The sequence below is a fragment of the Mycotypha africana genome, assembly GCF_025528875.1.
Source record: "Mycotypha africana strain NRRL 2978 chromosome Unknown BDF20scaffold_3, whole genome shotgun sequence".
In the NCBI taxonomy this organism is placed as follows: Eukaryota; Fungi; Mucoromycota; class Mucoromycetes; order Mucorales; family Mycotyphaceae; genus Mycotypha; species Mycotypha africana.
The window spans coordinates 277,726-299,177 of NW_026515727.1; the positions used below are offsets into that span (position 1 = coordinate 277,726).

The 21,452-nt window shown below is 37.6% G+C and overlaps 10 protein-coding genes across 10 annotated transcripts; 5 read left to right on the forward strand and 5 right to left on the reverse strand.

The window, feature by feature from the left end:
- Nucleotides 1–65: 65 nt before the first annotated feature.
- Nucleotides 66–1,821, reverse strand: BDF20DRAFT_857557 (uncharacterized protein; the record flags this gene model as incomplete). Its single annotated transcript, XM_053080353.1, has 3 exons — nucleotides 66–1,001; nucleotides 1,094–1,369; nucleotides 1,482–1,821. Coding segments are annotated over 2 exons (714 nt in total), but the record flags the coding sequence as incomplete, so codon positions are not given.
- BDF20DRAFT_857560 (uncharacterized protein) lies at nucleotides 1,822–2,772 on the forward strand. The gene has a single exon (XM_053080354.1). The coding sequence runs from the start codon at nucleotides 2,042–2,044 to the stop codon at nucleotides 2,435–2,437; it is 396 nt and encodes a 131-aa protein (XP_052937814.1). The 5' UTR covers nucleotides 1,822–2,041; the 3' UTR covers nucleotides 2,438–2,772.
- Nucleotides 2,773–3,211: 439 nt separating this feature from the next.
- Nucleotides 3,212–4,867, forward strand: BDF20DRAFT_857563 (uncharacterized protein). Its single transcript, XM_053080355.1, has 5 exons — nucleotides 3,212–3,436; nucleotides 3,551–3,880; nucleotides 4,051–4,153; nucleotides 4,265–4,401; nucleotides 4,495–4,867. The coding sequence occupies exons 1-5, from the start codon at nucleotides 3,290–3,292 to the stop codon at nucleotides 4,678–4,680; spliced, it is 903 nt and encodes a 300-aa protein (XP_052937815.1). The 5' UTR covers nucleotides 3,212–3,289; the 3' UTR covers nucleotides 4,681–4,867.
- Nucleotides 4,868–7,446: 2,579 nt separating this feature from the next.
- Nucleotides 7,447–7,886, forward strand: BDF20DRAFT_804540 (uncharacterized protein; the record flags this gene model as incomplete). The annotated part of the gene is made up of 2 exons (XM_053076471.1): nucleotides 7,447–7,470; nucleotides 7,665–7,886. Coding segments are annotated over 2 exons (246 nt in total), but the record flags the coding sequence as incomplete, so codon positions are not given.
- Nucleotides 7,887–8,296: 410 nt separating this feature from the next.
- Nucleotides 8,297–9,149, reverse strand: BDF20DRAFT_857571 (uncharacterized protein). Its single transcript, XM_053080356.1, has one exon. It carries the CDS (start codon nucleotides 8,954–8,956, stop codon nucleotides 8,330–8,332), a length of 627 nt encoding a protein of 208 aa, XP_052937817.1. The 5' UTR covers nucleotides 8,957–9,149; the 3' UTR covers nucleotides 8,297–8,329.
- BDF20DRAFT_857573 (phosphatidylserine decarboxylase-domain-containing protein) lies at nucleotides 9,144–11,078 on the reverse strand. The gene is made up of 3 exons (XM_053080357.1): nucleotides 10,849–11,078; nucleotides 10,535–10,734; nucleotides 9,144–10,428 (listed from the first exon to the last, which is right to left on the reverse strand). The coding sequence occupies exons 1-3, from the start codon at nucleotides 11,009–11,011 to the stop codon at nucleotides 9,298–9,300; spliced, it is 1,494 nt and encodes a 497-aa protein (XP_052937818.1). The 5' UTR covers nucleotides 11,012–11,078; the 3' UTR covers nucleotides 9,144–9,297.
- A 1,905-nt stretch (nucleotides 11,079–12,983) lies between these two features.
- On the forward strand, nucleotides 12,984–14,995 carry BDF20DRAFT_857575 (DNA polymerase alpha/epsilon subunit B-domain-containing protein). The gene is made up of 6 exons (XM_053080358.1): nucleotides 12,984–13,072; nucleotides 13,181–13,395; nucleotides 13,484–13,605; nucleotides 13,686–13,917; nucleotides 14,000–14,453; nucleotides 14,532–14,995. The coding sequence occupies exons 1-6, from the start codon at nucleotides 13,056–13,058 to the stop codon at nucleotides 14,944–14,946; spliced, it is 1,455 nt and encodes a 484-aa protein (XP_052937819.1). The 5' UTR covers nucleotides 12,984–13,055; the 3' UTR covers nucleotides 14,947–14,995.
- A 1,518-nt stretch (nucleotides 14,996–16,513) lies between these two features.
- Nucleotides 16,514–17,705, forward strand: BDF20DRAFT_833564 (uncharacterized protein; the record flags this gene model as incomplete). The annotated part of the gene is made up of 7 exons (XM_053078655.1): nucleotides 16,514–16,580; nucleotides 16,665–16,740; nucleotides 16,856–16,930; nucleotides 16,968–16,971; nucleotides 17,227–17,289; nucleotides 17,313–17,377; nucleotides 17,525–17,705. 7 exons carry the CDS (start codon nucleotides 16,514–16,516, stop codon nucleotides 17,703–17,705), a joined length of 531 nt encoding a protein of 176 aa, XP_052937820.1.
- Nucleotides 17,706–18,275: 570 nt separating this feature from the next.
- BDF20DRAFT_361804 (uncharacterized protein) lies at nucleotides 18,276–19,396 on the reverse strand. Its single transcript, XM_053075279.1, has one exon. The coding sequence runs from the start codon at nucleotides 19,100–19,102 to the stop codon at nucleotides 18,353–18,355; it is 750 nt and encodes a 249-aa protein (XP_052937821.1). The 5' UTR covers nucleotides 19,103–19,396; the 3' UTR covers nucleotides 18,276–18,352.
- On the reverse strand, nucleotides 19,198–20,312 carry BDF20DRAFT_817251 (acyl-CoA N-acyltransferase; the record flags this gene model as incomplete). Its single annotated transcript, XM_053077233.1, has 3 exons — nucleotides 19,198–19,491; nucleotides 19,560–19,790; nucleotides 19,884–20,312. 3 exons carry the CDS (start codon nucleotides 20,310–20,312, stop codon nucleotides 19,198–19,200), a joined length of 954 nt encoding a protein of 317 aa, XP_052937822.1.
- Between the last annotated feature and the right edge of the window lie 1,140 nt (nucleotides 20,313–21,452).

Consider the following 21,452-nt stretch of genomic DNA (forward strand, 5'->3'; position numbering starts at 1 on the left):
TATACGCAACAAAAAAAAAACAAAAAAACAAAAACAAAACAGCTATTTGCACATGCAAAAGAATACAAATGGTAAATATTATCCAACTGCTGAGAAGCAATTTGCCTTGCAAGCTATAACATTTCTTATCTCTTGACAACAATGGCTCATCTGAACCTAACATGTGTCTATCGGAAAGCAAATCATTTCTGTATCAACTTGCGCCATTTTCTACTGTATTCAAGTCCATTTCTTGTTTCAAGATAACCTAATTGAACGTGATCTTTATAACCCACAATAACTTTTTAATCATTATATGCGAAACAGCCCTCCTGTGCCTTTTCTATCACTTGAATTTATTAATCCTTTGAAACGCTTATATACGCGTCATTGTTGAAGAGGGTATAGTTTGTGTTGCCGCGTCGCCTCGCCATCGAGCGAGTGCGCTTTATTTAAAAAAGAAGAAAAAAAAAGAAAAACGTGTCAAGTGAAAATGGAAAGCACATGACACTTCCGGAAAAATAGGCTATACAATTTGAAGGGGTGGCGGGGGGGTATGTTTACCGACTATCCGCTCGTATTTTTCATGCAGACACGATGTCTCTTAATCGTTCGAGTATTTCTGTTTTCCACGTTTGATAATCTCGGAATTGCTTTGTTGTTGTATAATCAGTATAGTCCACCATAGACACAATGCCTGAAATCGTTTTCAGTTTCTTTTTTGGGGTGCCGTTGCCTGTGACTGCCGTATTAGGGTCTAATTTCTGACGTTTTTTCGTATTCCTGGTTTTCGATTGATCTGCCATGTCGTCTTCCTCCTCGCTACTATCACCGCTATCTTTGTCTTCGAAGGTTCTCTTTATTCCTCTTTTTCTTTTGTTACTGCTGCTATCACGTGTCATCCGTTCTTTTAACTCCTCAAGCTTCTTTTTACTCTTTGTTTGAATCTCTTTAATGCTTTTGTTCAGTTCTGTCATTGAACAAGCGCATAATTCCTTTAATTTTGTTTTATTCAAGTTATGCTGTGATAACTGATCAGTCACTGCTGACATAAGCATCTTCCTACTAAAACTCCCTTTCCCGACCCCCACCCCCCTCCTCCGCGCACGCTTACCTTGAGTGCTTGTGCACAACAGTAAACAGTGGCTCCTTTCCAACATGGCGTTCTATTGATTTCTACTCGCATGATATTCTTTTGCTGGACACCCTTGAACTGTTCCAAATAAAAATGTTGAAAGTCTTTCCATAATTCGTCGACTGGCACCTTCATGGTAGAAGATCCCAATGCCACCATGAGATTATCAAAGGTAACATCCGGCAGCATATTCAAATGCTTACGAACCGCACTCATTGTATTTTCATAAGCTGCCACTGTGCAGCCTGCTAAAACTGCTGCATTTTTTGTGTTCCAATCATGATACTTTAAACTACTTGCAAGCATGTGAATTGAGCAAAAACGCCCTCTTCTTACCCCTTGGATTTGTCATGGTGGAACTCTTTACCTTTCATGTGCTAATTGTAAACTGCAGACATAGGTGCCATGGGGCCCTTTGAAAAGTTTGTTTGGCAATTTCGACACTTTTGTTAAAAACTCTTCCGCCTTTCTCTTGACACGATCGGGATCTTCCAAATTGAGTTTATCAATGCAGTTTTGTAAAGGATCCGCCATCTTTATTTGTTTTCAAGGCAGTCAACGAATCAATGGTGAATGGGGACAAGCGATCGATGGTGGTAAGCTGTACATGAAATAAAAAAAAAAGGACGCAAATGGATACGCGTGAAGCGAAAAATAAAATTGACTCAGTGCGACCGACAAAAATTTGATAACCATCCTATCACTCCCAAATGCCCACTTTATTGTTCACACTGTCTGTCTTTTCCAAGTCTACTACTAAAGAGAGCAGTGGATACAGATTCTAGGAAAGAAGGGGAGCTTTTCAGCAGGTTTAAAAGGAGGGTAGAAAGACCACCCTATAAGTATAAAGATGTATCGTTTTCGTAACAATACTATTTTGTATGTATGTTTGTAGCTATATTTGATGATGACAATAAAGGCCTGTGAATGACGCGTCATCATTCAATAGCTGACGTTTGTTTTCGATACACCAGAATGGTTCAGCATCAAGAAAGCTTTTTCATCACTCAACAAAAACACAAGGACAGGCCACTTGATAAACACTCCATATCATTCACGCTTGCATGGTTCTGTATCATGTTTGTGCTTCGGGTATGCGTAACACAATCGCACGCAGGTTGCATTTGTTATTTCAAAGACGCCATACGGTTTCCGCTAAAGGAACACTTTGACGTCATGTCCTTTATACTGCTCTTCTTTTTTTTTTGTCTGCCTGTCCATCCATCAAGATATAAGCTTTCGACTACCCTCCTCCTCCTCCCCCCCCCCTTGTTTCAAGTCACCCCTTTCACTCCCCTTAGCGTACCTAGGCTGAAGGCGTAGATAGACACGCTTGAAAAAAGATTGCTTTTCCTTCCAACCCCATTGAAGTTACAACACATTCAAAGGGAGCACACTCTCTTGCTTGTCTTGTCCTATAGCAGTGTAAGATGTACAAGACAATGTAGTAAGCGATAACATGTTTTTCCAGTAGTCGAGTATCCGTGAGGTAGGTTTGAGATAAACGATGCGCACACGTCATTTTCCATGCAAAACACGCGCATTTACAAATGTATTCACGCAGGCAGCACACAAAAAGGATGCATTGTTCACACCTTACAATAAAGATGAATGGCCGGTGAATAAAAAGAAATAGAAATGAAAAAAAAGAAAAAAAAGAAAAGAGCACGAGCTAGTGTTACTTGATTCGGCATAGATGAAAATATCCTGTAGGCTTCTCCAGGTGAAAAAAAGAAAAAAAAAAGGCGCTCCCATGTTTTCTATACAAGGCTTTCAAAGATAAGACCCAAAGTTGTATGTCAGCATTTGAAATGGATCATACGTTGGTTAGTTTCATAACAATCCCACAAGATGCAAAGAGAGCTGCAAAATAACCAAAAGATTTCTGCGGCCCTTTTTTGGGGAGGGGACGGGGTGTGGAGCGTTTGTGTGTAAAGTATGTGCAATGGCAAAAAATAAAAAATAAAAAAAAAAATACAGTTTTAAGGGGGTTCAGAGGTAATCTCATCTTTTTTGTTGTTTTCTGATTTATATTATTATTAACATTTCTTTTCTTTTTTTCCCATTATTACCCTTCTTTTCCTCTTCTTTTTTTTTTTTTTTTTTGACATTTGTTTGTGCTTGTGGAATAGCAAACGCTTCTTATTACAATAGAGTTAAAAAGAAAAATTCACTATGACGACCATGACCTTGGATCAAAGCTATTGCCCTGTCACGCTTTGTAACAACGACAACAGCAGCAAAAAAGATCTTGACACAAACCCATCTTACGATGGTGGCGATGACAAGATTCTTCAACACATACTGAAAAAACTCGATGAGGTATACTCTATAAAAACGATTTTCATCCCACCCCTCAGGAGGGCAAAACGCCCAAGAAATCAGAAGGTTCTTCAATTTATCCCTAACGGATAATCTTACCTTTTGCATGGATAGGGTTCTGAAACGATTATTAATTTACACTCACTCTTGAACATGAAAACAGTTGAACTGAATGAACTCACAAATCAATTACAATTGATCGACCAAGTCTTGACCAATGTAGAAAAAGGCACTGAGCAGATGGAAATGATATTGAAAGATATGGTTGGAAACAATGATGATGGAAGAACCGCCAGCAGCATCAGTATCCTCAGTCGGAGTAGCAGTACAAAGAGCATGGCCACCTTATATTCTCCACAGGACAGCAAGTTAGTGGATGCAGAAGCTGCTTTGGACTCGGCCATTAAATCTGCTTCTTGTCTTTACACTATGGATCACAATTCGGTGAGTAGACAAAGCACTATAGGAGCCAAAAAACGAACCAAAAAAACGAAAAAAAAAAAATCCGAACAACTAGATGACAGCCATCTCTCTCACTCTCTCTCCTAATAACTCTTTTACTCATCCGTTTGCATTCTTATTTCTTTTTCTGTTTCTTTTGTTTTTTTTTGCAGCGTTATGAACCAATTACAGAACGAGAAATTCTGTTAAACAAGATTTACAGTCTATTGAAGCAGTTGAATATACCACTCTCTTCCATCGAGGATTATAAAAAAGGCAAGTCATTTTCAAAAGCTATGTCATAGTCTATGCATGAGGTACATAATTTTGACTCTTCTTTTTTTTTTTTTTTTTTTTTGCCACCGACACATGCCATCCATTGATCAGATGACATAAAAGTGCTACAGAAAGCATATGTGGATCTTGATTTGGCAAAAAATATCGCCACTTCTATTCGGAACAATTACAGATATCGAACCACCCTTTTGAAAAAGAGACATCCACCCGTGGAACGAATCAAGCAGGTAAAGCCAGAGAAACTTGCCCCCCCCCAACCTCCCCCTTCGCTCTCAATGTATCCATTATCTAAGCTTGTGCATGTGTGCTTTTTTCCTTAGATGGGTGAGGATATTAGAAAACAAGTCGCTCTCTACAAAACATACACGAAAAATGCCTGCTTATGTATTCACGGAAAAGAAGACATACTTTCTATCTTGGATCGCGAGGATGCATTGGTTTCAACCACCACCATGCTTACGAAAAAGGTAATTCATGCGTGCCGTGTGACCCACACACTCTATTGAGAACAAGTGTAACCATCGTATTTAACATGGAGGCGCTTGCCACATTTTCCTTTTCTGAACCCCAGAGATACGTGCTTACTTCCGCCACAACACTGACTAAGCAGCGCCAGACTTTGCTTCCATCATCCACAACAACAACAACAACAACAACAACAACAACAACAACAACAACAACAACAACAACGACGACGGCTTCAGGCAAAAATCATTCCCTCGATAACAAAAAGAAGCGACAGTTGTCGTCCCCTATCCATAACGGCAATAGCACAAAAAAGCTCAATCATTGTGATACTAAAAAGAACACGATAACACCAAAGACAAAGAGCAATGTTCAATCGACAACAACATCCACCGCTCCTTTGGCAAAAACAACAAAGACACCTGCACATGCTACTCAACACCAACAGCAACAACTGTTTGCACGACCCACCTCAGCCTCCATCGCTAAAATGAAAGAAAAGAAACAACCCACTGGACCAGGATCTGCTTTAAGATTACGCAATATGTTGGCAAAGAAAAGAAACTCAATGTATATTGACCATCCTAATTGCAGTCAACAAAGACAATCGTTAAGAAGAATGAGCAGTGCAACTACTGTGTGTTAACATGTCACAACACACCTACTACGCATACAGACATTCATTGTATAAATCTTGGTAAAGTTATAAAGTCAAATAGCTGCCCTCTCTCCACCCACCCCTCACCATCCAACGTACATATCACACAACATTATGTAAAATTTCATTATTTATTCCCTCTCATGATCATCACATTTTGATACACACACACACACAAACTTTGTATATTTGCCCAACCCCAAAAAGAAAAAAAAGACGTTTTATATTTGCATGTTTTCCTTTCGTTTTTATGTATAGCACAATTCTTTTCATAACAAAATCATTTCACTTGAACCCTCAATTATGTATTGACCAGATAAAATAAATAAAATAATAAAAAAACCAACAGCCACAAGATTGCTCAGAACATCGCGCGCCAGTCATTTTGAACCAAAGAAGAGTGAACTTGTAGCAATCCATTCGAAATGGACATACCCGAAATAGCACTTCTAATGCAAGGGAAAAGATGGCAATGGCCACGTTGTCTCCAATGGAGCTTGCAGTAAGATACATTTCAAAGATACCATATGCTTTTTTATGTGTGTGCTTGATTCAATGTTCGACTGCGCCGATTCCATCTTTTATTTTGAATAATTTTGTTTATGTTATTGCAGTGATTGAAGGCTTCTAGACTACTTTTATTCATGACCAGCTAATTTTATTACAAACTTTACTTTGCTTTTAGCCAACTTTTTTTTAAACTTGATCATTTATGCAATGACATTTTCAAAGTCCTTTCAACGACACAATGGATACCGAGCCCCCTTCTAATGTTACTCAATAGGAAACGAACTTTTACAAGTGGACGAACGTCAAGCGCATTTAAATGATCGCTAGATGAACCGGCCTAGAGAGAGTGGCAAATAACCCTTTTACCTTGTTGATAAAGATGATTGGAAAGTTGTGTGGGTGTTGAATGGCTGCCTAAACCTTAGTTTCTTCTACCTTCTTTTCAATAAGATTCTTTTTGACGCGTTTTACACCTTTTTTGAAGTAAAATAGACCGCTTTAAAAGGAAGCGCCTCCAAGATAAATCTTCAAAAGCGAGAAGCGGTAAACACACGTATCCGTTATTTGCTATACCCATTTATTTATCAGCATTCTATTCTTTCGAGAGCATAACAACTTACATCACTGACGAGCATCTGATGACACGACATACAACCTTAGCAGAAAAAACCCTATGGGAGAATTTGCCAGATGCTACTCTTCTTCTTCTAAGTTGCCATGTCGTTTTGACTTTATTATCCAAAGATATAAAAAGTACATTCTTACTATAGCATTCTCAGAAAAAATTCAAGAGCTCTTTGAGGATAAGTCACTCATTGTGTCCTATAGCAGAGTTTTTTTTTATTGAACCACTTCAAAGCCCAAACCTTAGTATCACAATATGTATCGAGCCAACGCATAATGAAACACATATAGACTGACTGCTCCCGCTTTGCTACACAGACATACAATAGGATAAAAGGAGTGTTGTTTACAAAGCACTTAAGCAAAGAAGGAGACGCGGGGATTCCAGTAAATGAGAGGGTTGATAATCAAGCTTCTTCTTTTAATATCCCTTTTCTTTTTTTTTTTTCCAAAATTTTGAGAACCTACTGCTAGTATAAATGACATCGGTGATATTCATATTTCTACTTGTGCTACTATTACGGATACAATGTGTTCGCTCTCAACAACAGCAAGATTTTTTAGATAAAGCATACTCGAATCAAGACGAGCTACCTTTGGTAGGTGCATCGAATCACCCTTATGGTAACACTATTTTGTTTGACGCATACACCCTACCATTTGTGTTTTGATTCTAGTAAAAGTGTTGATCCCTCTTTCCATTTATCATTTTTTTTTGTTGTAAAGTGGGTATTCCTGTCACGAGATGGAAAATCAGTAATCTAAATGCAACAGCAAAAGAACACGTCTGTTCCGATCAACTCAAGTTCTGCGCTGTAAAGTGTAACGCATTTACGATTCGTCAGTGTTGTAAATAACGACTAAAGTTTAATTTATTGTGTTATTGCACAGACTGAATGTGGTGGTGAACAGCTCGTTGTAAAAAAGTAAGGCTGTGGATACGATGAGAAGACATACGAAATGACTGACAATGATAATATCTTGTTTTATCTCTAGTTTCTGTAACATAACCACGATGGCATGGAATTGCGCCTGTCAGGTAAGATAATCGTTTCACATAAAGGCATACTGCATAGTGAAAGGTTTAGTTGCGAAAAAGGAGGTGGGCCCTTAACCATAGTTGATTCTTCTCTTTGAATGATAACACTATCATTTAGAATTCTAAGGAGTTGTCAACTGTAAAATCACGTTTCTAATAAATCGGCTTCTACTCCTATGAAATAAATCTTCTAGAATCATGTACCTGATACACCGCCTTACAGCTGGCCCATAACCATTGCGGAATGCCAGGGTAAAGAAGCATCCTGCAGTCAACAATGCAATTACGGTGTAACCCAAAATGTCTGTTTGAAGGGCTGTAAACGATATTTTAAATGTAACAAACCCGGTGGACCGAAAAGTGGATTGCAAGTGAAGGACGAGAATCAATTACCGGACTATGACTTACCAGTTGCGAACGACGGGAATGATGCTTCTTCTGCTTCTTGGATATTCAAAAGAGAAAGCTTTGATTCAACCCAATGTTTTTTTATCCTTTGTTTACTTATTTCCCTAGTATAGATAATTTCTCTTGTTGTGTGTTGTAATTAAATCATACCCTTTTAGCTTGTCTCATATCCGTCATCATCAGTAAAAAGTAACCTATTTTTTTATTCATCATCTGCTACTGCTATTATTTTGTACATTTTTGAAATGACTGTCCGATGCGAGACTCTACTATGCGAGACAGAAATAGATAGTGTTATATGGGTAGAAGGTAAAATGATTCGTACCAGGCCTGGTGAAAGAGTCATGGTTACGTAAACATGAAGAGAGGAGGCCAGAATTATATACAGTGCTTAAATAACAAGAGAAAAAAAAAATGAGCCATATCAATGCATAGTGATAGTTGGTTGTTATCAACTGATAATACAGCAAGCACCGCAATTATCTTCCATATAATTCTGCCTTAGTAAATGCTCTCGTCGCAGAAATCGCCTATTGATATGCCTAGTGGCGGCTCCTGCTCTACTGGAGTTAGCACCCGTTTTATTTGTCATAGGTACTGCTGCTGTAGTCGTCGTCGTCGTCGATGTAAAAGCTAATCTATCTATATTACTGTCCAGAGGATGTATATTTTCTTCCTGGTCGTCCTTCTGAGAATTGCTCTTCCTCGATTTTCTATTCTTCTTATCAATGCTTTCTTCACTACCGTCGTCGTCCAATAAAATCAATGTGTCTAAACTAGCGTCACTAATCCGCCATAACGGTGGTTGTCGATATAATCCATAATGAAGGTCACCCGCTGTCATTGTGCCTTGATATGGGTTCGCCGTAATGGTCACGATGTGCTTATGTTGCTGCTGTTGCTGTTTTGGATTGCTACAAGTCATACTGCCGCTAAAGAATAAATCTTCTTCTTCTTCTATCAAGAGTTGAATACGTGCATGCCGTTCAAATGCTTGGTCAAGTATTGCCAAATGATGAAGAGGCAGGCGACGCTGCATCATGCCGTTAGTAGAGTACCAATAACAAGTGGAGGTCATTGATTTGAATGTTTCCAAAAGTGGTGTTGTAGGAATGCAATAGACGGTTTGATTGAATAAGACAAGGAATTATCTAAAGTAACAGTGAAAAGAAGAAAGGAAGGTGTTCTATCTTTTTCTCAAATTATAGGAGACGCCAGCAAATAGGTCGACAAAAAAAGAAAAGAGAGGACAGACATTGAGGACCCCCCCCTTATCCACACATGCTTTATTTAGCTTTGTATGCAGATCCCTTTCCTTTTCATTCTTAAAAAGACAACACGAAGGCCAACCGACAAGCACGGCGTAAAAAGCATTCCTCATATGAGTTACAATTTTCTTTTTCATCTCATTTATTCATCTCAAACTTTTTGTTCTTCATCTTCAAAATAACCCAAAGCTTCACCCATCTTCACCTTTTGTCCTGCCGTCACGTTGAACTTGAAGTTCTGAGGTGCTTCGAACACCAACACTACCGTGGATCCAAGATAAAATCCACCCATTTCATCGCCAAATCGTAATGCCTTACCACCCAATATTTTACTTGCTGACTTGTATGTAACTTCTGTATAAGTGCCCAAAGGTATATCTTCTTTTTGATTCGTCTTAAGGGCTTCATCAAAATTGATACGGATCGACCCCACATTCGTCGCCCCAACAGGTATCATAGAAAAGAACCCATACTTCCATTTACCCAGCAGAGCAACACGTTCGTTCAACACAAATAGATTCTGCAAAAGTTTCACAAAATACGGCGAAACAGAGAACAATTCACCAGCAAAATGACGGCGAGTTTGCACCACCCAGTTTGTAGGAGAATGGAAACGATGATAATCACCTGGGGCTAGATAGACCACACAGAAGTAAAGAGCATTTCCTGGTTTAAGAGAAGGGATATGCGTCGTATCTTCATCTGGTGTCACGTCAGCTAATGTGACAAGTGCACGCTCATCCTTAGGATCAGTTTTTTCTGTTCTCGCCAAACCATCAGGTCCGACAGCTGACTCAGTCTTTACCGAATGACCCTTGTTCATCATATCATCCAAGGAATAGTCAATACCATTCACGTTGGCAAAGTCTTCTTCATCTACAATAGTGGCAGTTGCAGAGCCCAAAATAGCATCCTCTGGAGGCCTCGAAGATTTTTCATCGTTGCCTAAAAGAGCGTCAAGTCTGTACGTGACGCCTTTGATTTGTTCAATATCCTGTCCTTGCACTAGGCCAAAATGAAGCACTTTGCCGTCTGATGGAGATACAAGTGGCGCATCTTGAGCAATGGGTCGTGCTCCATCTTTCAATTCACGGTAGAAAAAAGCAGATAGATTAGGATATGAGTAAAGGTCTGGGTTTTTCATTTCTTCTAAATTGCAGCCAAAAATCCAACTGTAGAATTTATATCCCATGGGACGTAAAGGTGTGGGGATAGTAAGGGAATTGAATGCTCCCCAGAGTCGGCTCATGGTTCTCAAAGGTAAAGCAGCTGCCACATGAACCTATCATTGTAATTAAATGGTTAATAAGAGGAAAAAGGCCTTTGTGTTTGTTCCAATATTGCAAAATGGGGTTTTCACATGTTTCAACTTGGAAACTTTATTTTACCTGCCATGGACCAGTTGCTTTATATTTTTTCGGCCTCTTAACGTGCGAATCAGCACTTTGCTGTCGTAGTTGTTCTTCCTTTTCCTGTTCTCTTTTAATCACTCTTCTATATTGGATGACTCCAATGACAGTCAACCCTAATGCGACTGGAATTGGATACCATTTGACCTCTGTATTATTCCAGCTATCAGCCAACCGATCTATTCATTCAGCACGAAAACAAAAAAGAAAAGAGTATCGTGGTTAGAGACGAAGCATATCTATATGCATCAAGGGACTGATCTTCCGAATTCAAGAGTTGGAGGATACATTACTGAATAAAGACTTTTGCTGCTGCTGGTGCTGCTGTTCGTGCCGTCGAATGAGCGATGAATGGAAAGATCTCTTATAAGGTGCGATTCTCCAGCTTTGACAGTGTCTTGAACAGTACTTAAAATTTGAACTGCTCCACTGCCGAACGGGTATCTTTTTGAACATTTTTCGTTAGTGGAATATTTGACAGGTTCAAGGGGAATTTAGGAGGAATCAGAAAATAAAGAAATAGACTTGCTTAAAGCGGGGAAAGAAGGAGGGGGTCAACTTGAAAGCAGCAGGTTTTCTACGCTGAAGCTGAGTTATTTTGCAATTAATTCATTGAGGTACAGTCTGGCGAATGATGTCGTCTGGCTTCTACACCGGATTCAATACTGGCTTCAATGCTGGCTTTTACACTGACTTGAACGCTGAATTCAACATTAAACCAATTGTCCGTCAAAGATAAGCTAGTAAGCTTAATTGATAGCACTTGACCATGCTTTAATGAATAGGATTAAATAGCGTCTTAGTTCTTGCAACAGTTCAGTTTGATTTGTGGCGGTTACGCAATGAAAAGCTTGGGTCTGTAAATTTCTATTAATTGGGTACAATGCCATTTGCTTTGCTGCAAAAGATATATATGCTTTCCCAAGCTACTGTTGATAGTCAGAAGAAGTAGCTCTCAGAATAGAGATCAAGTCGGCTTCTGCAGTTAACTCTCGGAAGTTAGCAGCTTCTCCCCTTGGTATCACATCCCGAAGCCATTCCTTCTTAGCTTGCATTGAACCTTTATTCTTCAAGAAGCATCGATGCTCATATATTAGACGTCAAGAATTGTCACATTACTACCTATTCTTCTCTTGTTTGAAATACTCTGAGGTGTTTCTACCTGCAGGCTCCAATTAGACATTTTGAATACTGAAAGTCCTTAGTCAATCGTTGAGTTTTTTTTTTTTAAGCAGCTTTCTATCGCTATTGAAAGAGCTATGATGATATGGACAGATCTAGCTCTTAGAAGCAGGATAGAATCTCGTCATCCGTTCGTCTAGTAAATGAAATTATACATAGAATTTCGCTGTACTTGGATAGTGCTACAAAGAAATAATCATAATTCTGAAAACTAATAGCAGTGTGCTCTTAATGTCTATCTCTTCAATAATTCTCAAGTATACTCCAGTAGCTCATTCCGTACAACTATTTGAAAAAAGCTATGGGCATTACATAATTTTGTGCTTACCATAAGAAAGTCAGTAAGAAATCTCGTTTGATAAAAAGTTGAAAGAGTATAAAGTATAAGCTTAACAGAGCTCATCCGTTAACGAGAAGCACAGAATTTGCCAAAGCAATCAGACCTACTGAAAAGAAAGCTTCATTCAGTAATACTTGGAAATATGCTTCATATATTACCGAGCCTCTGAATGCTTAAAGGTCCTAATAAAATAACCCAAATTACAACAATCATCTTACTCGTATAATATTCTTACATGTTCAAATTTCATATTGTTTCGTCTAGCTGATCTTTTGCTTTTCTCTTTGAACTCCTTAAAACGATTTATATTGAATTGAAAGTTTATAAAGAATATTATTTGATGAAACGTGGATTCACATGGAAATAGCAAGAAAGAAGTACGGCCAATTTAAGTATCCTGTTTGAATAAATATATATTCAACATAAAGTACGATTTTCCCCCCCATAATCTATTTAAAGCAAGCTTATTCTTGCTTCAAAATACGCATAACCAACTTAAGAGATCCATAAAGATATTCAATCCGTTATCTCCAATTGATTACATAAATTAAAGAATACATTAGATGAATCGCACGAGATAAGACATCACATGAATAGCACGGGATAATATAGCAACAGGCGATACAACATTGGGTTCGTATAAATCAATAAACTAACTGTACAATGGCTATGTAGAGCTGGTTGGAGATACGTTTCCAAAGCACTAATACTTTACCTTTTTCTCATATGACAGCGAAAGATGTTTAATTGGTTTAATGGAAAGCTGTTTTAGATGAGATAACTGAGGTACTCTTTTTTTTTTGGAAAATGTCGGAACTGATGTCGAATGTAAGCAAATCACACAGCGACGCACGCCCTTTTTTTTTAGTACGCGATTTTTTTGAGATCGAAATTGTATTTTTCCGTGTGGGTTGTTCTAATTATACGTTAGCTGATTTGATCTCGATCGAAAGTCAATCAAAACAGAAAGTTACCAAAATGATCCCAACAGCAGCGTATGTTAATGTCGTGTTATGAGAACCGAATAAAGCCATTTAAACTATTTGTTGTTGACAACTTCTCACTCATGGCACATATTGTTATTCACATGCATCATAACATAGTGATCAGTTTTGCAGTGCAGCCTCTAACGACTTTGATTTCCCTATTATTGAACGAAAAACTGCTACCTACGACGATTTACCGGAATTCAAAGAGCAATTTCTTATTAAAAAGCATGTTTATACACAACAATATGCAAGTCTTTACTATATTCGACTCTTAAAACTACGACACTATCTACTAAAGGCTTGTCAAGATAAGTGGGATTGCATTCCTGGTAAGAACTCGCCTGACTTCTAGTTAGTTGCAAATTGAGAAGAAGTAAAATTGTTTCAAGACCTATATTTTAATGAATAATCTACCAGAAAAACCACAGTACGTACAAAAGACTCTAGATTTACAGCCTGGACAACTATCCTATATGCTGGGCACAATTTATATCGAAATGCCAAAGAAACCAAACGTCATTAATGATTTGGAAGATGAAGTATGTAGAACTGAATGTGGTAGAAGAAAGAATATGTTTGGATATCTTGATAAAACTAATTGTTATCTCAATGATTTTAGGATACTATTATTAATCCAGAAACACCTGCAAAATACAGAAGTGATGATGATATCATTTCTCTGGAGGATGAACATGGACGTGTTAAAATTCATGGATCCTGTCTAAATAGAGAGTTCTTAATAACAGGTTTAGTTGTAGGTATATTGGGTAAAGAGATATCCACAGGTGCATTTGAAGTTTTGGATATTTGTTTGCCAGGCATGGCCGAGCAAGATCCATTACCATCGATCGGTAAATTCTACAGTAAAATTGAAATATGAACGGATAATTGAATCCATCGAAAACGGCTAACCGAAACTTGTTGTTCATATAGATAACAATGAACCTGATAAATTCGTTGCACTATTATCAGGATTGAGTATAGGCGCCGATGATCAATCAGATGTCAAAACACAATTACTAGCAGAATTTTTAGGTGGTGAACTGGGCAGTGGTGAGGATGAGATCTCTAGTTCGTGTATAACGAGAGTTATATTAGCTGGTAACTCAGTGATGAAGCCAAAGAAAGAGAAAGATATGAAGAAAGCTCCCAAAAGATATGGATATGATTTTTCAACTTTCGATGCAACACCAATGTTGCAGTTTGATGAGTTATTAGAAGATCTTTGCACCTCTATTGACGTAGATATTATGGCGGGACCGACGGATCCAGCTCCTTCTCACTTTCCACAGCAACCTATGCTAGCATCACTATTCAGAAATGCACGAAAGTTGTCCTCATTCCACACTGTTACAAATCCATATTGGTGTAAAATTGATGACGTTTCGTAAGTGATATTACTGACTTAATACCATAATAACTTTACATGTACAAAGAAAAACCCCTCATGCGTTGTCTCTCCTAGATTTTTGGGTACGTCGGGACAAAACCTGAATGATATTTACAGATACGTTAATTCTGAAGATCGCGTTAAAATGGCAGAGTCTTGTATGTTTTGGCGTCATATAGCACCTTCTGCACCCGATACTCTATGGGCTTATCCTTTTATTGATAGAGACCCTTTCATACTGGAGAAGACTCCTCATGTTTACTTCATTGGAAACCAACCTCAATTTGAAGATAGTTTATTGTACGGCCCTAATGGCCAGAAAGTTCGAATTGTTTTGGTACCTTCTTTTGAAAAGACAGGCATTTTAGTACTCTTGAATCTAAGAACTCTCGAATGTACCGCTATTCAAATTGACGAAAACGGCATTAAATCCATACAATCGCATTCGCATATAGAAGAAGATGTTGATGAAATGGATGAATCGCTGTAAAGTCATTTTCATGCAATAAAGACTGATACCGTTTTGTTCTTTTTCCGTCCAATTTCTTGAAGAGGTACTTGGCTGTAGTACTTGCAGAGACCGTATCTAAAACAACTTGCTGCAAAATGTTTTAAATGATCTTAATCTAAGATGCGATTGACTAATAACCAGAAGAGCTTCGCCTTCACTCTTTCAGTTTCTTAAACTTTCTTATAATCGCAGCAAATAGCCTGTCATCGCGTTTATTGACGGCATGAGGAATAAAGATGCTATTAGAACAGCGGGCCACACGGTTAGACACTATTCTATTTATCATTTAGTAACTGCTTGATTAAATGCTTTTCACTCGTTATCAGGATTCATTTTAAAGCTATGGAAACATAACTAAATCATAACAGTCAATTTTAGGTAGTATATAATGAAGAGAAGGCAGTGTAAATGGAATGAAGAAATTGAACGGGTCGTACAAGTAAATCTATGCGCCTAGATAAAGCTATAGTAGGATGCTTATCAAAATGTAATTTTAGACATAGTTTACTTACTTTAATATGAGTTTGGTCTCTCAATCTACGCAATATCATGGTTTTATGAACCAAAGTGAGAGAAAAAAAAAAAAAAAAAGATAGAACAAAGGTTTGATAAAACCTTATCAATTAGGTAATTAGATATAAACAATTAAGGTTCTGCACCTGTTTACATAGCAATAGAAGGCGCTTTGACACCGAAGCTCAATAAAGCGCCTAGAATCGTTGTTCCAACATTGGTTTCTTCCCTTATTTCGTCTGGTAGCTGATCATCCCACAACGGTTGCCCATAGTACATTTACACCTTATAACTTATTGCTTTTTTTTTTTGTTAAAAGAAAGGTTTTCTCTGATTATTTAAGGATTCATTATCATATAGACGACTCTGCTAAGTATTAACAAAGTCTATGTAAAACAATTAGAGTGTATACAATGCAGAATTTTCACATGATGCTGAATGACGCTCCTCCCTTAGAGCGTTCATCTCATAGAGAAGTAATAGCTGTTTGATATTTTTTTTGTAGGTGCAAATACATATTGATCGATCTATGATTTTCTTTTCCTTGTCCAATACAAAAAAGAAAAAACAAAAACAAACACAGGACATGAGGATTTCATATTGACTTGATAATTGTCTCTTTTCAATACAGATCTGAAAGTAAGAATTGGTTACATGGACTATAACTCTATACATATCATGGCTTAATTACTTTATTCCCAAAGCCTTACTTTGTAAACAAAAATTTCTCAGGTGTAACTTATCAAGAAGCGCTGTCAAGGGGGAAAAGATTGTACACAAAAGATCATAATTAAATAAGAGGCTATAGAAAGTGTGAAAATAAGCCTTACTTTTGTAAACAATAATTTCCCAGGTGTAACCCATCAGACATTGCCAAGGGGACTACTCTATACACAAAAGGCCAGAACGTGAAGGTTACAAATAAGAGGTTATAAAAAGATAGTTTGTGAAGATGAACGTAGCCTTCTTTCTCTTTCTCTTCTCTTCTCTTCCTTGTCCTTTCCATCCAAAAACCAACAAAAAGCAAGACACAATGACTACATTTAATGATGATTACATCATGTGGCAGCATGCCCTTCAAACCGGATGGCGTCCGCCATGTAAGTAACAGCAAATACGAAGCACATAATAATAGAAGTTCTAAGCATAATATCGCGTTTGCCCTTAATTGTTTATAATCATAGATCAAGACACCATTATGACGGACGCGGAGGTCGACGACCTAGCTGACCTCTTCGCCGGATTAGCCATCCGCTTCTGGTAAATGCCCTGTGCATTTGTTCATATAAAAAACAAAAATTATGTATATATTTGTCCATAGAAAAGGCTACGTCCTTTGTAAATAAAAATATAAACTTTTTCTATTGCTGTAAAGGAGGAAGATTAAGATTTTATTTATATTGTGGAAAGCGCTTTTTCCATGCTGTTTTAGTACCCAAGATATAGAAAAGTAGATATGTGTTGTGTCTTTGTTCTGAATTTATCAGTATGGTAATAAAATGGCTATCGCTTTGTTTTCAACGGTTCCATCACAAGTTCCATCAAGAAAAAATAATAAAATAAGAATGGTGCGGTGCGCTGGGTCACTTTGAAGCTTCTCATAAGCAGACCATTGACAAAGCATTGCTTACTAACGCGTGTTTGTCCAATAAGTGGCTTTGCTTCTTTATGAAATTCAGCATTTTCGATTGAAGTATGTTAATACATATACTCAAGCGTTGTTATTTTTTTTCTTATTTTGAAAAGATAGGTACCAAAAATGTAGTGACCTTGTATTATGAAATATATGAGATAGATCAATTGAACAAGGTAAGATAAGTGTGTCTTTATAGAGCTTTCAAAGCTATGCATTCGAAAGGATGCTAAACGATTCTAATAATTTGTTTGAAAAATTAAAGTAAGGTAACATCGTCGAACACAGCTTTTAATTCTGTTCAAATTAGTTAAATAGGTTATAAATGGTGGCTATGAAGTCAAGAAACAGCATATAATATCGCTCATAAATTGTCTTTTGAACTATATATGAATTGTGCGTTAACTGTAGTCATATAACGTCCCCGCATCTCATGTCTAACCGGTGTGTAAGACACAAAAGATGCTCAACACAACAATATACTTTATTGGCATCCTCTTGTGTTATTCTCGGTTATGCCTCCTATTACCCCTCTTTTTCTATTGGAGATTTACGCCTCAACTGTGATAAGTATACCGCTGCTATCGTGTGAATGCTTTAACAGCTATATACCGCTTTAATTTGTCGAGCTTTGATAAGATGCATTTTGAAACCACCTCGCCTTCAAAGATACACTTCTCAAATCAATCGTTTATTTTTCTGCAACTTATTTATTCTTCAATCCTATTTTAGCAGCAGTCAAGAGTTTTCCATCGATATCTTATGAACGATTTTGCTTGATAAGATAATCAAAGAGCCAAGATAGAAGAGTATATTTCAAAGAAACAGCATTAAGCAATGCATGAAAGCATTTCATGGTGCAGTTGGTAAGCTTCTCGACGAAAAAAGCATGATCTTAGATTGTGACTCTGTATTCTCTTTTGATTACTTTCCTTCTTTCGTCTCCAAAGATACGAAGCGTTCGTGAGCCATGCTTGTGATATAGGAAAAAAGGCAGTGAAACGCTAGAGGTTGATACTTTTCTTATAAACACAGGAGGACTTTCAATTCAGTTTTTTATTGATTACCTGTCAAAGTGTGATTAGAAAATAGTGTGTACAGAAACGGCTTATGACTCTGCCACAGAACTCGTTTAAATTCGAATTTGATGTTGTAAGCAATTATAACATTTTTTATTACGAGTACTATAAGTCAGACAAATTTTCTTTATGTAATAGCAAAAGGTAGAAAAATATCGACTCAAGATTTTTGTTTTCTTCTTTTCTTTGAATGATCCCTGTTATTGCTTGGTAAACTTCTTTTAACAGGAGATCTTACTGCCCTGGATACTGGCGAAGAAGACCGTGATAATGAACGCGTAGACATTAATGTGGAAGGGGGTCCAGAGGAGGTGATGGCTGCACGTAAAGAAGATAACGAATGAGTTGATGATGAGTGAGATAAAGAGGTAGTCGTCGGACTCGAAGAAGAAGAAGTGTAGGAGTGAGGGCGAGAAGTGGCAAAGGAGGATTGACTCGGTGAAGGCATGAGAGACATGGCAGGTGATGATAATGAAGAAATAGTTGTTAAATCTGCTACTACTGCTGTTGATGGTCTTATTGAAGGAATTGGCACTTCAGTTGCTGTTCTGCAAGAAGGTAATGGTGCTGGTATAAGGGTGGAATCGTTGTCAGACTGACTGGTGGCAGTGGTTGTGGGAATAACGTGAGAGCCAGGGGTTTTAAGTGTTGATGAAGGCTGTTGAATTGTGATTTTGAAGGTATCATTCATGTCGTAAACGACATTAGTGGGTATACTGTGACTAATATTGACAGCTTCATAGGTTGTCGCTGCATTGTCTTCAGTTTGTGGATAATTTTTATCTGCATTGAGGTACGGTGCCCATATTAATTTCTTGTCGTCGGCATTCATGTAATAACCACTTTTGGAGGAACTCGATACTGGAAGGACAATTTCGAGCATTCCAGTAAACATGTTTTTTTGGACCATCCTGTTGTATTCCAGAGTTGTGATTATATCTGCTATTATAATACCAGTGTCCTTACTCAACTCTATGTAAGTAAAATTGTTAAAAGAGAAGTTTCTTATTCTATTAGATGGTTGCAAGATGTTAGCATGTATATGCTCTTTGAATTACCATCGAGTGTTGTGATTTTATCAGAATAACATCTTAGTTGCTTTTGAATGGCACGAAGCCAATACTTTCTATAAGTGATCAACCCTAAATCAGAAAGTGGCTTTTCTGGAGACCCCGTTTTGCCTTCTTTTCTAGATAGTAAATAGCTGAAATCAATCAAAAATTGACCGTAGCCCTTTCGTTGGCAAGAAGGCAATGCCATTATACATGACAAATTATAATTGAAGGCTGATTTCTTTTCCTAATGAAAACAGTTTTTACTGTGAGTTATAGGTTGTCTTTTTCTTTTCCTTCCTCGAATATGCTTACCTTAGAAAAATAGCCAACAAAATGACATCCATTTTTGTCTGTTTCTGTCAGAATATAGAATAAGAAAGGCTCTACATCGTAGTATAAAGTTTTATGATCGAGAAACATCTTGGCCAACAAGCACAAGTTTTGGCAGTAAGTCTTGTTCTTTTTGCCATCCACCTCAAAAACAGAAATATAACCGTCTCTGTATATCTCATCACCAGGAGGGAACTTGTAAGGACATTTGAGCTGCAACAGAACAAAGAGGGCTAGTCTTAATACAAGTTCTATGTTTATTGGAATTTTAAACTGCGCTTTTTTTCCCTTTTTTTGCTTGTATACCTTGTGTCTGTGGGCTACAAAGCTCCCTTTCATATACTTGAGACAAAACTCGCATATATACAGGACCTCCAATCTACTATATTCTTCTGGGTAAGGCGAAAAAAACCAGACATTTATCAAATAGGTGCCGATTTGGATTTTCTTAATGTGTGAGACATTATTTGTATGCCGCGAGGCGATTGGTAAGAAGGCTTTGGTTGGCAGAGCAAAAATACTTCTACCACTACTGCTATATTTACGATTTCTACCAAATTTGACGCTTTTAGTAGAGCGTCGAGCTTGTTGATGGGTGTCTTCGTTGCTAAAATTATGTGTATTGGTTTGCTCATTATTAGCTCCAACCGTCGTTGCTGATCGCTGTGCTGTCTCTTGTTGTATTGATTGAATTTTTCGTTCCTGAAAATTTTCCTGCTTTCGTTCCTCCTCCATCTTCTGCCGACGTCGGTCTTCAACGGAGTTATTAGCAATGGCTGTGCCTGTAATGTTTTTGTGAGTATCGTTGTAATGCTGATCACATTGTTCTTTGCTGCCCCTTTTCTCAGTGACCTATTATATATGCAGCAAATACATGAAAAATAAAATAGAATGATGAGGTAACTCGAATTATGAAAGAATCAGTTTCACTAACCATCTTATTACCTCTGCTAAGTTTTTCGCAGATTCGTACAGATTGAAACTAATATTATTTGGTATTCCTCTCGTATAGTCATCTTTGGTTACAGCTGCTCCTGAGAAACCATAACGATCTTCACTTATTGTCTGATCAATAGGGGAGGCAGCAGCATGATTCTTCTCCATGTGTTTAAGATTTTTAAGGGAAGTATAATAGGGTATGAACGTTGCTAACTTGGCTTTATCATTTTTTGCTTTGTTATGATTGGTGTTTGTACCGGTATCGTAAGTTATGGCTCTTGCTCGTATAGAGCTTTTCCGAATTAGATGTTGCTCATTTGCAGAGTTAGACATTAACCTTGTTGACTCAAGATGATCTCAGTCAGTAAGGAGAGAAGATCGCTGTTGTTGTAGTTGGATAAAGGAAGTCGGCTAGTGAAAAATAACAGAAAAAGTAAAGAAAAGCTTATTTATCAGAAAAGAAAAAAAAAAAAAGTTACTTTGTTGCGCGATTCGCTCAGTCAAAAAATGGATATGATATTTTTGTTCCCTCAAATGTGGAAAGCATGCACATCCATAAAATTTCCCCGCTTTAGAACAGAACAAGAACCAAATGAGAATGAATTCCCGAAACGATCTATAGTCATTAGCTGATATAGTAGTTTATATTCAATAGCCCAAAGTCTGCATGTAACTGAAATGCTTCAGATAAAGAAGAGCTTGGTTAATAAGGCATCAGCAGAGCAACCTAACTAGTCAACCATATCAGTAACATAGATCTTCCCTCTGTACTTTATGGGTTGCGGGAGCAAGAGTATTACCTATGCTTCAAGAAAGGATTCGAGTACATAATTACGAGGTCTTTAAGTGATAATCACATTTAAGCTGGCTTCTTAGTATCATGATAAAATGCAACCAGGACACTTTATGCTGGTCACAGCAATATTGCCTGTGCTT

What these genes read in the sequence shown, in the direction of transcription:
- BDF20DRAFT_857560 (XM_053080354.1), top strand. Translation starts at nt 2,042, where the DNA reads ATGACGCGTCATCATTCAATAGCTGACGTTTGTTTTCGATACACCAGA.
- BDF20DRAFT_857563 (XM_053080355.1), top strand. Translation starts at nt 3,290, where the DNA reads ATGACGACCATGACCTTGGATCAAAGCTATTGCCCTGTCACGCTTTGT. An exon ending in TACTGAAAAAACTCGATGAG is followed by an intron (nt 3,437 to 3,550) that starts GTATACTCTATA and finishes TTGCATGGATAG; the next exon opens with GGTTCTGAAACGATTATTAA. An exon ending in CCGTGGAACGAATCAAGCAG is followed by an intron (nt 4,402 to 4,494) that starts GTAAAGCCAGAG and finishes TTTTTTCCTTAG; the next exon opens with ATGGGTGAGGATATTAGAAA.
- BDF20DRAFT_857571 (XM_053080356.1), bottom strand. Translation starts at nt 8,956, where the DNA reads ATGACCTCCACTTGTTATTGGTACTCTACTAACGGCATGATGCAGCGT.
- BDF20DRAFT_857573 (XM_053080357.1), bottom strand. Translation starts at nt 11,011, where the DNA reads ATGTTCAAAAAGATACCCGTTCGGCAGTGGAGCAGTTCAAATTTTAAG. An exon ending in GCAGCAAAAGTCTTTATTCA is followed by an intron (nt 10,735 to 10,848) that starts GTAATGTATCCT and finishes CTGAATGAATAG; the next exon opens with ATCGGTTGGCTGATAGCTGG. An exon ending in AAGCAACTGGTCCATGGCAG is followed by an intron (nt 10,429 to 10,534) that starts GTAAAATAAAGT and finishes TTACAATGATAG; the next exon opens with GTTCATGTGGCAGCTGCTTT.
- BDF20DRAFT_857575 (XM_053080358.1), top strand. An exon ending in AGATCCATTACCATCGATCG is followed by an intron (nt 13,918 to 13,999) that starts GTAAATTCTACA and finishes TTGTTCATATAG; the next exon opens with ATAACAATGAACCTGATAAA. An exon ending in TGTAAAATTGATGACGTTTC is followed by an intron (nt 14,454 to 14,531) that starts GTAAGTGATATT and finishes TGTCTCTCCTAG; the next exon opens with ATTTTTGGGTACGTCGGGAC.
- BDF20DRAFT_361804 (XM_053075279.1), bottom strand. Translation starts at nt 19,102, where the DNA reads ATGGTCCAAAAAAACATGTTTACTGGAATGCTCGAAATTGTCCTTCCA.